At 33.6% G+C, this 15846-nt stretch overlaps 3 protein-coding genes across 8 annotated transcripts; 1 reads left to right on the top strand and 2 right to left on the bottom strand.

The window, feature by feature from the left end:
- The first annotated feature begins 382 nt into the window (after positions 1-382).
- Positions 383-5049, top strand: LOC131616758 (NADH dehydrogenase [ubiquinone] 1 alpha subcomplex subunit 6). The gene is made up of 2 exons (XM_058888198.1): positions 383-695; positions 4701-5049. Exons 1-2 carry the CDS (start codon positions 483-485, stop codon positions 4887-4889), a joined length of 402 nt encoding a protein of 133 aa, XP_058744181.1. The 5' UTR covers positions 383-482; the 3' UTR covers positions 4890-5049.
- Positions 5050-6085: 1036 nt separating this feature from the next.
- Positions 6086-7859, bottom strand: LOC131620137 (transcription factor TGA2.2-like). Its single transcript, XM_058891153.1, has 6 exons — positions 7638-7859; positions 7463-7548; positions 6964-7144; positions 6806-6857; positions 6432-6656; positions 6086-6252 (listed from the first exon to the last, which is right to left on the bottom strand). The coding sequence occupies exons 1-6, from the start codon at positions 7857-7859 to the stop codon at positions 6086-6088; spliced, it is 933 nt and encodes a 310-aa protein (XP_058747136.1).
- Positions 7860-8465: 606 nt separating this feature from the next.
- LOC131616757 (transcription factor TGA2.2-like) lies at positions 8466-13999 on the bottom strand. Of its 6 annotated transcripts, none has more exons than XM_058888191.1 (12): positions 13850-13999; positions 13184-13333; positions 12852-12949; positions 12701-12783; positions 12402-12605; positions 12162-12236; positions 12009-12068; positions 9915-9992; positions 9778-9829; positions 9399-9670; positions 9016-9264; positions 8466-8912 (listed from the first exon to the last, which is right to left on the bottom strand). In XM_058888191.1, exons 2-12 carry the CDS (start codon positions 13264-13266, stop codon positions 8766-8768), a joined length of 1401 nt encoding a protein of 466 aa, XP_058744174.1. In that variant the 5' UTR covers positions 13267-13333; positions 13850-13999; the 3' UTR covers positions 8466-8765. The 6 variants fall into 6 exon arrangements, with proteins under 6 accessions (XP_058744174.1, XP_058744178.1, XP_058744177.1 ...); XM_058888195.1 differs by having other exon boundaries at positions 12852-12941; XM_058888194.1 differs by having other exon boundaries at positions 13184-13324; positions 13850-13994.
- Between the last annotated feature and the right edge of the window lie 1847 nt (positions 14000-15846).

The raw sequence follows: 15846 nt of genomic DNA, 5'->3' as shown, positions 1-15846 counted from the left end.
GTCATATGAAAAAAGAAATATTTTATTAAACTTGATCCCTCATCTATTGATTAACATCCCAAAATTTTTAATATTTTGGAATTTTGATTAATTCGGATATGCATATCCGAATTAATTAAAATTCCAAAATTTTTTGTGTTTTCGGAGATGCATCTCCGAATTCATCAAAATCCTAATTTTTTCGGAGATGCATTTCAGAAATCTGAAAAAATCTAAAAAATAAACTTCGGACCGAAGCAGGGGTAAATTTAGATTTTTGCTGGGAATGGTGAAATTCTCTTAAAAAAATTAACATTACACTAGTGGGTCCACAACCACGTGCGACAAGGTGAAACGCACATTCAAAACGACGCCGTTTGGCCCGTGTCCTCCACATTCACACGCTCCACTTTTCTTTTTCTCACCTTGAAGAACAAAGAACCTATCATCACAAGCAAAAACAGAAAAAAGAAAAACCCGAGTTGAGTTTCGTCGAATCGGAAATGGCGCAAGCAATTCGAAACGCGAAAGTGCCTCCAAACTCAGTGAATCTGGAAGAAGCGCGTCAACGAGTCTTCGAGTTCTTCAGAAGCGCTTGTAGATCGTTACCTACCGTCATGGAAGTTTACAACCTGTACGACGTTGCTACTATCTCCCAGCTTCGTTCCACCATCGCCGCCGAGATCCGCAAAAACGACCACATCACAAATCCCAAGGTTTATTGTTTTCAATTTTATTTTCATCGTATCCGAAATTCGATTTTTGATTTTCGATTTTTGATAATTTGTTTGGGAAATTTATATTCATTTGTTCTAAAGAGTTATTTGAAGCTGTAACCGGTAGTGTGATTCAGAGAATGCATATCTAAATTCACATTTTTTTATTTGAATTGAATTAACTTAAACCCTAGTTTTAATTGCATGTTGTTAATTGGAGTATCTTGAAACTAGTATGTCTTTTGCTGTGTTCGTTGTTTTGTTTTATTGATATCCAATCTTTTCCCAAATAAAAAATAACAAAGAAAATTGAATTTAGACCAAATTTATCGAAATCATTTACTCAAAAATTTAACCAGTTTTAAAACTGGTTAAGATTCCAAAAATTGGTAATGCAGTGTTGTCGATGGTGGAGAGCCAAAATCTTTGCGTTGCAGTTACAGCGGATTATGGCGGAAAAACCCGCAATGTCGGCCGCTATTTACCATTGTGGCGAGCCCGTAAACTTCCGTATATCCGCCTTAGCGGCCATGGTACTGCAATTTGACCACACCACTGAATGCAATTAGCCAAAAAAAATAAACCATTCGAAGAAAATAGAAAAGTTAAACAAAACCACGAGAGGGACAACGAAGTTGTCACAGGTAATAGCTACTTCTATGCCGGCATCTTTGTCACCGCCTCGTTCCTGCCTTTGTCACCAGTATTATGCACCATTTTTGTCCCCACCGTGGGAACGAGAACAACATCTGTACTGGTTAGTTTTGGATCTGCATCTGCGGTTCCTTCCCCTGTTTTTGTCTCTATCCAGCAGACCATCATGCGGTTGTAGATCTGGTCTTGAATGAAGCATGAGGGTGGAGTAGCTGCATCTAGTGAGTAAGCTTAGAGCAGCTAGCAAGCTTGATGACCCCAACGAGGATCCACATGTATGCAATCAATGAGGCTGCAAGCTCGACGATGGTGAGCAATCAGAGATGGTGGTGGTTGCACTTTTTTCAATCTAGTTAATCTATCACTGTTTGTATTTAGAAGAAAAAAATATGGAAAACAGAGAGCTAGATCTTTTCTTTTTGAAGACAGAAAGCTAGATCCAAAAATATTAAGAGGGAACACTTGTGTCACTTTTTTTGGAACAAAAAGTGAAATGGGATGGGCCAGATGCTAATCCAACTGATCTGAGTACTCACTGTTGTAACTGGTCTAACAGCAAAATAATCCAACCTATTTGAAATGGGTCGATTAAACCATTAACAGAAAAAAAATCTGTGTTTTAAAATCTGGTTTTGGATATGGTTGCAGGTTTAATCATATGACAGTTATTTTGTGCACCCCTATTTGCTTCTTGTGGTTAGAACGGGCTGAGTTGATTAGGAATTTTTGCGTTGGTTATTTAGAACGGGCCGAGATGTAAAATTTATTTGGTTGAAACTGAATTTGAGTGAAGTGGTTTGTGTGTGGATATTTTATTCTAAAACAAAATTTGATTTAAAACTTGGCGTGTTCAACGTAATGCAAATTGGAAAATCTACTTTTTTTTATCATTTCTAGTCAAATAGGTTTGGAGGCAAGGAATTAGAGTCATTAGAATATTTCCCTTGGACCCAGGATAGTGGACGATACCACATTTAGTGGAGGAACAACACGAAATGCATTGACATCAAAACTAGGAGTAGGTACATGGATGGATGTGCAGATGGAATGGAAAGTAGGGAGAGAAAGAATACATGGGAGGAATATGAGTAGGATGATGCTGTTGGAATCTATGATAACAAACAAAAACATTATATCCACATTTCAGGCTAATCATGCGGTAGACAGTGCTTCTTCAACATGATCTTGGCCACCATTGCGACCTCCACAGAGAAATTTGCCTCTACCATCAGTGAATTGGTTTAAGGTGTAGAATGGTAAGGATTCTAATTAGAAATTACTGATAAGGCTCGGGATTGTTCTGATGAATCAGATGTTAGGGATTATGATTCGCAAGAACCATAGTAGGTGCATGTGCAGAGATTGACACAGACGTGACTGTAACGAGCACGTTGATTGTCCTGCAGTTCTTCGCAAAACACACAAGAAGTAGCGTCTCAGTCTCATGAGGGGTCAACGACTCAAACTTATTGCTGATTAGCGAGACAATGACATCACTACTTAGGAAGGTTTGAAGATGACGTTAAGGTGCTCCTTAACAGAGATGGAGTCGCCGATGGCTGTTAGCGCATCAATTGTGGTCTCTGAACACGAAGAAATTCAGACATTGACTGATTTTCAAAAGTTGGGTGACACAATTCAGTACAAAATTGTCGTGCCTTTGCGTTTGTGTTAGAATGGGAGTTATTGTGGATTTGGTCCCACTGTTGCCATGAATTGGTGCTTCAGATCATATGTTTGAGCATAGAGCTTGAAATTGTCGACTGAAGCCACAAACGCAGTAGCTGATCTAGTTGCTCCCAAGCATGGTAGCTTTCGGAGACAAGGCCAGCAATGAATTGGTGCCTCCGATCGCACGTTTGAGTAGCTGATCTTCTTGGCCATTCATAACTGATTCAACTTCTTGACGCCACAGAAGATAGTTTTATACATCTAATTTTTCCGAGATCTTGTGTAAGAAGGCAATGCTTGGAGGAGAAGGTGCTTGCGGTGACAGACCTTCAAGGAACGGAGGAGGAACAACAATGAGTTGCAAAAGTAAGGCAGTGAATCAATGGAGAAGGGAAGGTCCGAAAGTGAAGAATGTGCCCTAGAAATTGTAACTGTGACTCATTGATGCCATAATAGGATCAGAGGAAATTTAGAGAAGACTATCTCATATTATTGATAATTTAAAAAATGAAATTGTTGCTGTTACAAGAGCTTTATTAACCTATATATAGAACTATGAGGACAGCGGGCCATAACTCTATCTACAGCTGTGACCGTCTAGTTATAGTGAAAAATCTAATACCAGTGGGACTAGAATAACTTCCAATAGTCCAATAGAACGACTAATATTCACGAATTAAGTTTGTTTCGTGACAGTCAGTTATAGCTGTACCCATACTTCTTTCAGATTCAATGTCAGCTAGTATTTACAAACCTTGGCAATGATTATTCCTAGTTGGCATAATCATTTATTAAACACCTAAATGCGCTTAGTTATCTTATGGGTAGTTAAGGTTATATTTGATTTGGGGAAGAGTTGTTTTTTTTAATCTATTTTCACTTCATTTCTATTTCCAAATGTTAATACAAAAATATATGAAAATGTTACAAAGTGAAACGAATTCCTATAGAAATCCTGAAAAGCCGGAAATGAAAACAAAATGGTTTTTCCACATTAAGTAGGCCCTAATCTAAACTGATCAAAATTTACGATCTAGTAATTTGACTATTTTCTTTATTCAAATTCGCAATTTGGTATGTTGGATTTCTCAGTCTTTGGAGAATTTAGTGGCATAATTTTCAAGGGGATTGAAATTACATATTGTATTGTATGATAGGGCCTACAACATTTCAATGTGATGTCTTATTGTCATACTGTGGAGATTATGGTTTTAGATTTAGTCATATCATGATGAAAAGATATGGAAAAGAGAAGCTGTCTTTGTTAATCTGTAATTTGAATACGGTTCCATGTTTTATACATTGTCGTGTCAAATTTTGAGTGTTGGCGACCTGTGAATAATTTGATTCCAAAACCCTCGTCATTGTGCATCGCAATGCTTTTCAGTGTTGCAAAATCATCATTTATTTCTTCTTTTATGCTATGTATGCTTTACTTGTACCGTTAATTACTGTCCGGCGTTGTCCAAAGCTTTGTTTGATTTCTTCTTTGTTCCTCACAGACCTGATGGTATTTCCATACGAAAGAAACCATACATCCTATTTACATATATAGTATTTATTCAAATATATAGATCAGTGTGTCATGGATTTGATGCAACACTAATAAGTTTCAAATCTTATATGCATTAATATGAATGGTTTTATTACTGTCACTCACTGATATTTGTGTGCGTTCAGGTAATTGATTTGCTGCTTTTCAAGGGGTTGGAAGAGTTGAAGAATGTTGTAAACCATTCAAAGCAAAGGCACCATATAGTTGGTCAATACGTGGTCGGCAGGCGTGGACTGGAGCAGCAGGAGTTGGCTGCAAAAGAGCAGGGCATCTCTAATTTCCTGAAGAATTTCTACAACAGCAATTACTCTTGAAGTTTTGATAATGGACATGTTTTCTGTTTCCAAAAATAAAGAATTATCTTAATTGTTATGTGCATCAATGCAAGATGAAGTTAATACTGTTTGTTTCAGATCAAACTGTTACTTTCATTATTATTCATGGCTTAATTTGAGAACATGATGTTTTGCTTAATTTTGTGCATGCTGAAAAATAATATTTATTGACACTATAATTTAGAGTTATAATTATTATTTTGTAAAATTTAAATGAACTAAATTGATTCTCTTATAATTTTAAGTACTTCAAACTTATATTTGCCCGGTTGGTTTCAAGAGCTTTTTTTCACAAATTTTTGCAAGAGCAAATGGGGAGTGAGAATTTCTCCTTTTATGTACTAGTTGTGGTCTAGAGGTTGAGACGACACTCCATATATTGTGGGACTGGAGACACTATGAGAAGTTGAGACAACACTATCTTTCGTGGATTATACAAAATTTTGTAAGAATAGATAGTTGTTCTTCTCAATCCTTATAAGTTACAGACAATTATAAGTGTAATGGGGTGATTCTTACTTAAGTAAAATTTCCTAGTGAGCTTCATAAACAACTATTTGATGAGATCTACGAAGTTTTATGAACCACATTTCTATAATTTTGCTTACACATTTTGCTTGTAAATCAGTGGCAACTGAATCAGTTAAATTGCATATTATCATAAACTAGCTTTGTATTAAAAAAACAAAGCCCTTCCACAACAATTACAATGGACAATATTATTAGTAACAGATATAACATAAATGCTTGTCTTTTCCAATTCCATTCCTAGTAGAACAATACCATGAACACTTGTTAAGAAACAAAACTTATCATGACCGAAGTATCCATGGTGGTTGATTTGTGAGAATTAAAAGTTTGACAGACTATTAATCACTTCACTCATAAATCTCTTGGACGGGTCAGCCAGAAGGAGCTGAGAGCGCGCAGCCGCGAAAAGTAATCATGTATGGCAAGGAGTGCACGAGCCGACTGTCGTGTTGTCAAAATTCGGTGCATTTGTTGTAGAGTCTACTGGCGCAGATTGTCAGCCTTGTAATAATAAAAACACAAACGAAGTCCATAGTAAGATATTTTATAATAGCCAAAAACCGTGCGAAAGTACCGAATTAATTGAACATGAATTTGAAAAAGAAAATCTTACCAGTCGAATGAAGCCTTCGAGTGTTCCAAGCCTACCTGGCCATAGCCATTTGACCCATGTAACTTGCCACATTCCCTGAGGAGTCAGTGGACAACATCTCTGCGAGGGACTGTTGTAATACTTCCATGCCTTGAGACAATGCGTCTTCTGCCTGTTGGGAGGATTGGAGCAAGTTGATAATACCCATCAACTGCTGTTCTGTGAGAGGTTCCAATTGACTTACCAGAAGCTGTAAACAAATTTGTCGCACCAAGTTGAAGCATGGAAAATAAACTCTAAAATGACTATATACGTCAAAGATTAAAACTCGGTTGTCACGATTAAAACTCACCTTGAGAAGTTCAGACGAACGAAAACCACCAAGCCATAAAAAATACCTCTCAGCAGGTTTTTCCACATGCCAGACAACAAATGGAAAACATCGGCCTTAGCTGCAACACCTTTCAGCCTAAAAATCTCATCATAATGTGCCAATATACCATCAACAATCATGCGAAGTAAGGTATCACTTGCATGAGAATTTACAGCTGCTCTTAGTTCATTAATTTGTCGATTCTGCTCTTCTAGCCACCTTGCATATTCTGCATCGAATCGCATTGCCCCTGTAAAACAATTAAATGGTTATCATGGATAATAAAACGTAGCCGAAATAAAAGCGATATGATATTACTTGTTACAACATGACAGACACTAGTTATACATATTTCTACGTACAAATTATAGAATAAGTAACAGTTTGGAAACTACATACCATTTCCTCTCAGTGAATGTGTTTGTTCACCCGAGCTCGATATGAAGACTCCCTACAAGAAGAACCAATACATTCTGGTTTATAATCAAGATCCTTAACTTATTGGCATTAGAATGAAAGCAATAAAAGAAAAAGTATAAAGGTTGAAAAAACTTCACCCGTTGATTCTGGTCATCGGTATCAACATCTGTAGAAATATCGGTCCTAGGACTGGCATCGGCCATGGCAAACTCTTCCTGGTTTTCTATATGAACACTTAATGTCGTACTGCGGCTAGGATTTGATGATTGAAGCTTTGTTAATTGCAACCTATGTGGTTTAGTTTGATTCTCTAATCGGCTTTTATCAAGTGACGTTGGAAACTTAAGAGAAAAGAAAGAACTTTTTTAAATTTTATACCTTAGTAGGAAGTGCATTAGAAGAAAAGAACAAGAGTAACTTACTTTTCCAAGAGTACTTATGTGAACATGGCCAGGAGAAACTGTTTGGCCATTTACTTTTCACATTGTATCATTGGACATTATATTACAAAATCATACCACCTCAAAAAACTTGTTAAAACATAAATTATGAAATTTATGTTAAAAAAAAAACAAAATATCACTACATTATATTAATGATGTCTCTGAACAATCTCATCATTGACATTGCAAATACAGATCTTCAAGTTGCAGTTGTAAAGAAGTGACACCTAAATCTTCACCAAAATGATATGTCAAAAGTTCATCTTGTGGTTCCTCAAGCTACAAGCCTACAAATGAAAATGTATTAGTGAGATAAAATATTAAGCAATATAAATATTAAATTAAAAAGACATGAAAAACTTAATTACAATACTAGCATAGCAGTCCTTCTTAATCTCATATTTCTCCTTCACCCAATCACCTCCACAAAGTACCATTTCAACTGTCTTAGTTTTCATAGATGATCGTTTCGGATCAATAACCCTTTTCTCAACATTAAAAGTTGCTTCTGAAACAACAGTAGTAACTGGAACAGTTAGGATATTCATTACCAATTTACTAAGAACAGGATACTTGGTTTCATTCCCCATCCACCATATTAAAACATCAAATTTAGTTTTAGGGGAAACTTTTAAGGAAGACTCCTCAAGATATAATTCAAGATCAAATTTTAAATTATTATTATACGGACAGGGGCCATAACTGTTAATACAAAAATATATGAAAATGTTATAAAGTGAAAGGAATTCCTATAGAAATCCTGAAAAGCAGGAAATGAAAACAAAATGGTTTTTCCATATTAAGTAGGCTCTAATCTAAACTGATCAAAATTTACAATCTAGTAATTTGACTATTTTCTTTATTCAAATGATCAAAATTTACAATCTAGTAATTTGACTATTTTCTTTATTCAAATTCGCAATTTGGTATGTTGGATTTCTCAGTCTTGAAGTTTGAAAATGAAACGTGTTCTCTGTTATCTCAAATAAAGATTTGTCTTAGTTGTTATGTGCATCAATGCAAGATGAAGTTTATACTGTTTGCTTCAGATCAAACTGTTAGTTTCATTATTATTCATGGCATAATTTGAGAACGTGATGTTTTGCTTAATTGTTGCGCATGCTGAAAAATAATAGCACTGTATTTTGAGTAATGGTTAGGCTCTTTTCAATATGCAGGTATTACTTGTAAAACAGTGGCAACTGAATCAGTTAAATGGCACATATCATAAACTACCTTTGTCTGAAAAAACAAAGCCCTTCCACAACAATTACAATGTACAATATTATTAGTAACAGATATAACATAAATGCTTGTTCTTTCCAATTCCAATTCCTAGTAAACTCAAGGAAACACTAGTATCACTATTACAAAGACTGCGATTATCGCAACACCATGAACACTTGTTAAGAAGCAAAACTAATCATGACCGAAGTATCGATGGTGGTTGATATTCGAGAATTAAAAATTTGACAAACTATTAATCACTTCCTTCGTTAATCTCTTGGACGGGCCAGCCAGAGCGAGCTGAGAGCACGTAGCCGCGAAAAGTAATCATGTATGGCAAGGAGTGCACGAGCCGATTGTCGTGTTGTCAGTATTCGGTGCATTTGTTGTAGAGTCTGCTGGCGCAGATTGTCAGCCTTGTAATAATAAACACACAAAGGGAGTTCATAGTAAGATATTTTATAATCACCAAAAACCGTGCGAAATTAATTGAACGCGAGTTTGAATAGAAAAATTTACCTGTCGAATGAAGCCCTCGAGTGTCCCGAGCTTACCCATGGCCATAGCCATTTGACCCATGTAATTTGCGACATTCCCTGAGGAACCAGATGAGGACGGTGCGCCGGTGGACAACGTCTCTGCGAGGGACTGTTGTAATGCTTCCATGCCTTGAGACAATGCGTCTTCTGCTTGTTGGGAGGATTGTTGCAAGTTGGTAATACCCATCAACTGCTGCTCTGTGAGAGGTTCCAATTGACTTACCAGAAGCTGTAAACAATTTTGTCGCACTAAGTTGAGGTACGGAACATAAACACTAAAATGACTCTAGACGTCAAAAGATTAAAACTCGGTTGTCACGGTTAAAAATCGGTTGATAAAGAGAAGGGTAAGCACAAGGTCACCTTGAGAAGCTCAGACGAACGAAAACCACCAAGCCATAGAAAACACCTCTCGGCGGGTGTTTTCCACATGCCAGACAACAAATGGAAAACATCGGCCTTAGCTGCAACACCTTTCAGCCTAAAAATCTCATCGTAATGTGCCAATATACCATCAACAATCATGCGAAGTTCGGTATCACTTGCATGAGAATTTACAGCTGCTCTTAGTTCGTTAATTTGTCGATTCTGCTCTTCTAGCCACCTTGCATATTCTGCATCGAATTGCATTGCCCCTGTAAAAGAGTTAAATGATATAACTTGTTACAACATGACAGAAACTAGTTATACACATTTTCTATGTACAAACTAAAGAATAAGCAACAATTTAGAAACTATATACCATTTCCACTCAGTGAATGTGTTTGTTCACCCGAGCTTGATATGAAGACTCCCTACAAGAAGCAACAAGACATTCTGGTTTAAAATATAACACAACTCCCAAGGAAACGTGTCATACAAAAATCAACAGAATCTAACCTGTTGTCTGGCTCGCTGAAGCTCTTGCTCTAGTTGAGTCAGCTTCAAACGACTACTTTCCAACTGTTGGACATAGGCCTATTATGTAAATGAGTATACCGTGTCAGGTTTTGCATTTCAATGGCCAATTGGGGAATGTAAAAACAATCATTTTTTACAAAGATCATAGGAACAATAGCAGTGAGAATTGCTTTAGATGAATTTATTTTGGTCAAAAGTGAGTTGAACATAAAGTCAAAATATCCGCATTACAGTGAGTTGAATAATAAATCTAAAGCTAAAAGCTATGAATATTGGCTTCATGTTAGAATTCATTCTTGAGGTACAAACAATTATACTTGAGAACACTCAAACATGTCAAAATCAATATTATGTATTCAGAATCACTTTTGTCTCTCAGAAAAGTGAATCTGATCATGCACTACACACTAGAAAAATAGAGAATGAATTCATCTGAATGCTTGAGAGGTTAAACCCCCAGCTTTATGTATTTATAATGAAAACATTACAATCAAGATCCTTGAATTATAGGGATTAAAATCAAAGCATTAATCAGAAAGAGGTAAATAAGTTAATCACGTAATGGAAATAAAAGAGAGCAAATCTAGACACTCCCCCTCAAGTTGGTGCACACATATATAAGATACTCGCGGGCCTCTAAGAGACTTGGTGAATTCATGCTCTATATATCAAGTTGGTATCAGAGCCTTCATCTTCATAGGACTTTCTTGCCGTGCCGAGAGTTTACCATACACTAGGAGTTGTTACCTTGTCCGCTTAAGTATAATTTCCCTTCCTTCCTCCTTGTCTCCTCTAACTCCATTTCTTCTTCTTCTTCGATTCATCTTATACTCATTATTACCATGATGATATCTAGGGTTTTAGACCATGACATGTTGTTCTCTCTCTTTCTGATATATTCATCCCATGTTCATTATTTTTATTCCCACAATTTCTTCCTTGAGACCTGTTGTGCAAGTCATCACCAAAGTGCTCCCTTATAATCCACCACTGAGAATTATTCAGACTATTTTTGCTATCCAATATTATTTTTCATGTTCATCAACAGGAGCACGAGCAAGATCCTGTTCCCTAGAGCTTGTTTCATAATTTTCGTGCCGGTTTGATCTCATTTATCGGCAGCATAACTTAGTTTGGAAGGCTGTTATTTCTTTTATTTTTCTTGGCAGTTCTCTCCTATTGAATCAGCCCTCCAAACCAAGTTATGCTGCCAAGAAATGGGATCAAACCAACATGAAAAATAATGAAACAAACTCTTGGTAACAATATCGTGTTCCTGTTGATGAACATGCGAAAGAATATGGCTGGCAAAATAGTCAGAATAATTCTCAGAGGTGGATTCAAATGAAGCACTATGGTGATGACTTGCATAACAGGTTTCAATTAAGAAATGGTGGGAACATGGGATGGATATATCATAAAGAGAGAGAATAACATATCATGGTCTAAAAACCCTGGATATAATCATAGTAATAATGAATATAAGATGAATCGAAGAAGAAGAAGAAATGGAATTAGAATAGGCAAAAAGGAGGGAGGGGAAATTATACTCAAGCAGACAAGGTAGTAACCCCTAGTGTATGGTAAATGCCGGGGACTGCAAGAAAGTCTTATGAAGCTGCTAAAGGCTCTAGTATAACTTGATAAATAGAGAATGACTTCAACTGAATGCTTGAAAGATTAAACCCTCGGCCTTATGTATTTTTATTGAAAAGATTACAATCAAGATCCTATAATTATTGGAATTAGAATTGAAGCAATAATAGAAAAGGAGGTATACAAGGTAACCACATAATGGAAATAAAAGAGAGCAAATCCGGAGAGTATCTCAACATAAACATTATAAAGGAGTTACTTGAATCTACTGTATAGCGTTCAACTTAACTATGCTAGAAAACACACAGGTAATGTTTTTTCTATTAAATTTCTTTTCTAATCAAATCTAGCAAAATATCAATTCATGTCTTTGAATCATTATGAAAAGATAACGATATTTCTATGGAGAAAAAATAAAATATATAAAACTTAAAAGAATGAATAATAACTGAAAATATTTAAGTAGACAATCCCTACTTTTTTTCTCAACCGGCTTTTTCTTGCTGCCTCACGATTTTGAGCGAGCCTGCGGAGAGTCTACAATAACATTTAAAAAAGGTCATTATATAACCAATACTAATTGGAATTTTAGATGATATCCATGAAAAAAATTTGATAATATTTATTAACCTTTTGATCTGATTTATCCTTTGATCTGTCGCTGGAGTCAGAACCCACGGGAGCAAGGGATTGATTTGTATCAAACTGCAAATATAGCATTCATAAAATATTAGATCGTCAACTATATCAACCAAGAATGCTTAAACTATTTAACTAAGCGTCTGTAGCATAAGTGCTTATCATATAAGTGTTTGTGTATAAGCTATATCTAAAACAAAAGAAGAAGTATAAAGGCTGAAAAAACTTCACCCGTTGATTCTTGTCATCGGTGTCAACATCCGTAGAAATATCAGTCCTAGGACTGGCATCGGCCATGGCAAACTCTTCCTGGTTATCTATATGAACACTTAATATCGTACTACTGCTAGGATTTGATGATTGAAGCTTTGTTAATTGCAACCTATGTGGCTCTGTTTGATTCTCCAAGGGGCTTTTATCAAGTGACGTCGGTAACTAAAGAGAAAAGAAAGAAAATTTTGAAATTAAACGTTTCGTACAGCTAAAACTTCAAACTTTATACCGAAGTAGGAAGAACAAGAGAAACTTACCTTTCCAAGTGTACTTATGTGAACAGGGCCGGGAGAAATTGTCTGGCCACTTTGTTTTAGCGAGTTAAAAATCGAGTTTGAATCTACAATCAGAAAAATTCATTAGCTTTGTTACATATAAACTACGATGTTGGATTACAAGAAGACTTACTTCCACTCAGAGCAACAGCATCCTCTAAGCGATACGGCTGACCGAAAGCTCCAAAGTCAGAAACATGAAAAGTATCAACTGTGTTCCCTTCTGTATAACTGAAATCGATATTTTGTCGAAGTTAGACTAACGTATCATAAGTCGGCCCATATGTTCTATTTTCGAGAAAATTTGCATAAAAACAGAAATCATCTATAAGTTGATTGATCATTGAAACTTCAATAGTTAAATACGATTATACGATGAGCCGTGAACCATTCCAAATTCTAATCAACAAATCTAAAATTTCGGTTTAACCTAGAATACAAAATTGAGATGAAATATTAATATACCATGCATCGTCGGAATTGAAGCTCGGCATTCCTGTTTCTGCTCCCTTCTCATCTTCAAAACTAACCCTGATTCTACTTCCCATGCATCATTCCCACCATCACATCATCAAATTCCCCTTCTTCTCAATAAATTACAAAACCCTAAAATCCCTAATCCAAAACAAACAACAAAATTACAACTTCAGTTAAAAGCAACAACAACAACAAAACAACCTCATAAATCTCAACTAATCAAAACATAGATTTCAACCTAGTAAAACATGAACTAAATTATTCCAATCACAAGAAGAAGAAGAAAACTATCAAAAAAACAAATCACAACCCTTAAGTTGTATAGTAAAAAACTATCAAAAAAACTCAAACTTTAGCAAATCCATGTGTACCCCTCTACCAAAAAAAGTGCTAAAAAGTCAAAGCAGCACACTTTGACAAGAAAAAGACTAATTTGACACAAAATCAGCAAGACCCAGATGCACAAATAAAAAAAAACTAACAAAAAAAAAAAACATCAAATCCAACATGAACAAGATCATAAGTTGAAACCACCTATTATCAACTCAAGTTGAAGTTAAATTCAGCATGAACATGGTTGTTTTTATTAACTCATGTCATGGACCATGATAAAAATAATAATTTTTAGATAAAAATGAAGAAAACCAAACCCACCTTGGAAAATTGATGACGATGAGTGATGATTCAAGTTGATTATTGCATTAATGAATAAAGTAGTAAAGGATTGAGGAAAGAGAGAGAGAAAGAGAGACTTGGATGGATGATTCCAATCTCTAGATGTCTTCTTGTGTTCAAAATTTCCACTTTTCAAGGATTAATCATTTTTTTAATTACTTTTTTATTTACAGTACATTTTATTTTTATTTATCTTTTAACAATTTTTTATTTATTAATTAATTTTTTAATTTGAAAACAAAATGGTAATACCCACTAATATTCACACACTATAAATATTATAATTTCTTTAATAATTCAATTCAATAATAATACTCTCTTCGTTCCTGTGTCATTTTTTAGAAAAAAATTTACTTTTTTTAAGTGTTATTAAAGTTTAAAATAGTAATAATTATAATTTTGTCAAAATTATCTCTAATTGAAAAAAATTAAAATAAATTACTAAAAAATTAAAGATATTATAAAAAAATATCATAATTTAAAAATTAACATTAATTAATATATGTAGAAAGCCAAAAAATAATACTTAAAAAGAAATCAAAAAAATATAATTTTATGTCAATTAAATTAGAATTTGTAAATTCTATTCTTCTACTCATCTCACATTAACTAGTATTTATATTAAAAAGTTAATAGTAATTTATAAGGTAATTCAATTTAATAAACTGATATATTTAGATTTATTACTTATTTTAATTTTAAATTTGAAATTTTAACGCATTTATATAGATAAATTTTAATGATTATCATCTTTATTCTATAAATATTATTTTTTTTATATTACAATTGCAACAATTTTAATCCGTAAAAGTGATATCTAAAGAATTTAATAAATTTTGTTAATTTTTGAAATAATATAAAATAAAAATACAACAATTTTGAAACCTGTACCTTTAGTATCTTTTATTTTATAGTAAAAGTTTTACTACTTAAACATATATAAGTAATTTTATACTAAAAATTAATAATTTCATCATCACAATCTAATAAATTGTGTAGAAAAAGAAAAAAATAAGACAATATCTTAATCTATCCTAAAAATTATTATCGGATAAAATTTTATTTTTTCCCGTTTTTTGGAGGTGAATTAAAAAATATTAATTATAATATTTATATATATATATATATATATATATATATATATATATATATATCAAAAAAAATTTAATTAGAACTAAATAAATTTTTTAATCGATAATTTTAAAAAATTGATCTCTAATTCTTTATTAAATCAGTTGACTAAACCTATTTTTCTAAAAATAAATTGTTTAATTAACTATTTTTTATATAAATTATATAAACAAAAAAGAAAAACAATAGTTTGTTGTATAGTATTTACTTTGATAATAAATACAGTATAATACAATATACTCTATTTTTTCTCTTTAAAGACTATTTTAGAACATTTGTTTCAGTTTTTATATAAATTCTTAATAAAAATTAAATAGGATGAATGAAGATTGTACATTTTAATTGATATTAGTTTAAAAATATATCAATAAAAAAATGTATTAGTAATATATTTGGACTCCAACAAAAATTATATTACAGTAAAACTGTAAAAAGTTATATTCTATTAAAATAAAATGTGAAAATAATGAAATAACTATATAAATTTTTTGTTTTGTTGTGATTTTTTATAGCAATTTTGATTAAATTGATAACCTCTAAAACTATACTCAAAATTTTGTTAACAGTAATTAATGAAATTTAAGAAATTAAAAAAAAAAGGAATAAGAAAAAAATCATAAGGAAAGGAAAAAACATAAAAGGAAATGTTTGAGAAAGTGAATTAATGTTAATGTTTTTGGGGTTATATTAATTTTGGAAATGTTTTGTTTGCAGCTGTATGCGTCAGAGAATCAGAGATGAGAAGATATACTGACACTGTAACATAACACAGCACAGCACACGATGATGTCTATCAATTTCTTTTACAGCTAGCTAGTTTATTTTCAGTGCGTGGGTAATTATCC

The sequence above is a fragment of the Vicia villosa genome, linkage group LG7, assembly GCF_029867415.1.
Source record: "Vicia villosa cultivar HV-30 ecotype Madison, WI linkage group LG7, Vvil1.0, whole genome shotgun sequence".
In the NCBI taxonomy this organism is placed as follows: domain Eukaryota; kingdom Viridiplantae; phylum Streptophyta; class Magnoliopsida; order Fabales; family Fabaceae; genus Vicia; species Vicia villosa.
Note: the sequence above shows the minus strand (reverse complement) of the source record. Positions and strands in the feature narration are given on the sequence as shown.